Source organism: Monoraphidium neglectum (assembly GCF_000611645.1).
Source record: "Monoraphidium neglectum strain SAG 48.87 unplaced genomic scaffold scaffold03060, whole genome shotgun sequence".
NCBI lineage: Eukaryota > Viridiplantae > Chlorophyta > Chlorophyceae > Sphaeropleales > Selenastraceae > Monoraphidium > Monoraphidium neglectum.
Window position 1 is genome coordinate 1 of NW_014010568.1, and position 595 is coordinate 595.

The window sequence follows — 595 nt, forward strand, 5'->3', positions numbered from 1 at the left end:
GGCGCCCGCTCCCCCTGCGCATTGCAAGGTTGCGCACACCCCATCCAGGTCCCGGCATTCCCCCTGCCCCCCATGATTGCCGGCGGCTCCCCCTGCAGCAGCCAGCCCACCACCCGCCGCCCTTTTTGCGCTCCTCCCTAAAAAATCATCCCTGCACCTGCACCCTCCCCCTCCCACCCCACCCCCCCTCCCCCAGGCCATATTCTGCATGATCGCCTACTTCACCATCTTCTGGTGGCACCAGGTGAGAGGCCCCACAGCCGCGGCTCCCCATGGATAGCGATCCCCAAACTCCTGACCTCCGCCCCCCGCCCCCTGGCAGCGCGCGCCCCCACGCGCTCCCACCAGCCCTCCCAAACCACCCCTGCCCCCGGGCCGCCCGCGCAGCTTGCAATCACGTTGCCCCGTCAAAGACGCCCTTGCCCTCCTGCACACCGCACCAACACGTGAAAGCCACACCCCCTCGCAGCACGCATCCCCGCCCTTTGAAGCCATCCCTCAGCCCCAGCAACAAGCACGCACACACATGCACATAGGCACAAGCGCGCGCGTGCGCGCACACACACACACACACACACACACACACACACACACA

At 67.2% G+C, this 595-nt stretch overlaps 1 protein-coding gene across 1 annotated transcript in view; it reads left to right on the plus strand.

Moving 5' to 3' along the window:
* Positions 1–208: 208 nt before the first annotated feature.
* MNEG_12093 (Cation transporting ATPase) overlaps positions 209–595 on the plus strand; it is a gene marked incomplete at both ends in the record, with an annotated part of 2589 nt that continues 2202 nt past the window's right edge. Inside the window, one exon of the mRNA XM_014039435.1 lies at positions 209–244. Coding sequence (XP_013894889.1) covers positions 209–244 — 36 coding nt within the window. The remainder of the gene's footprint in view (positions 245–595) is intronic.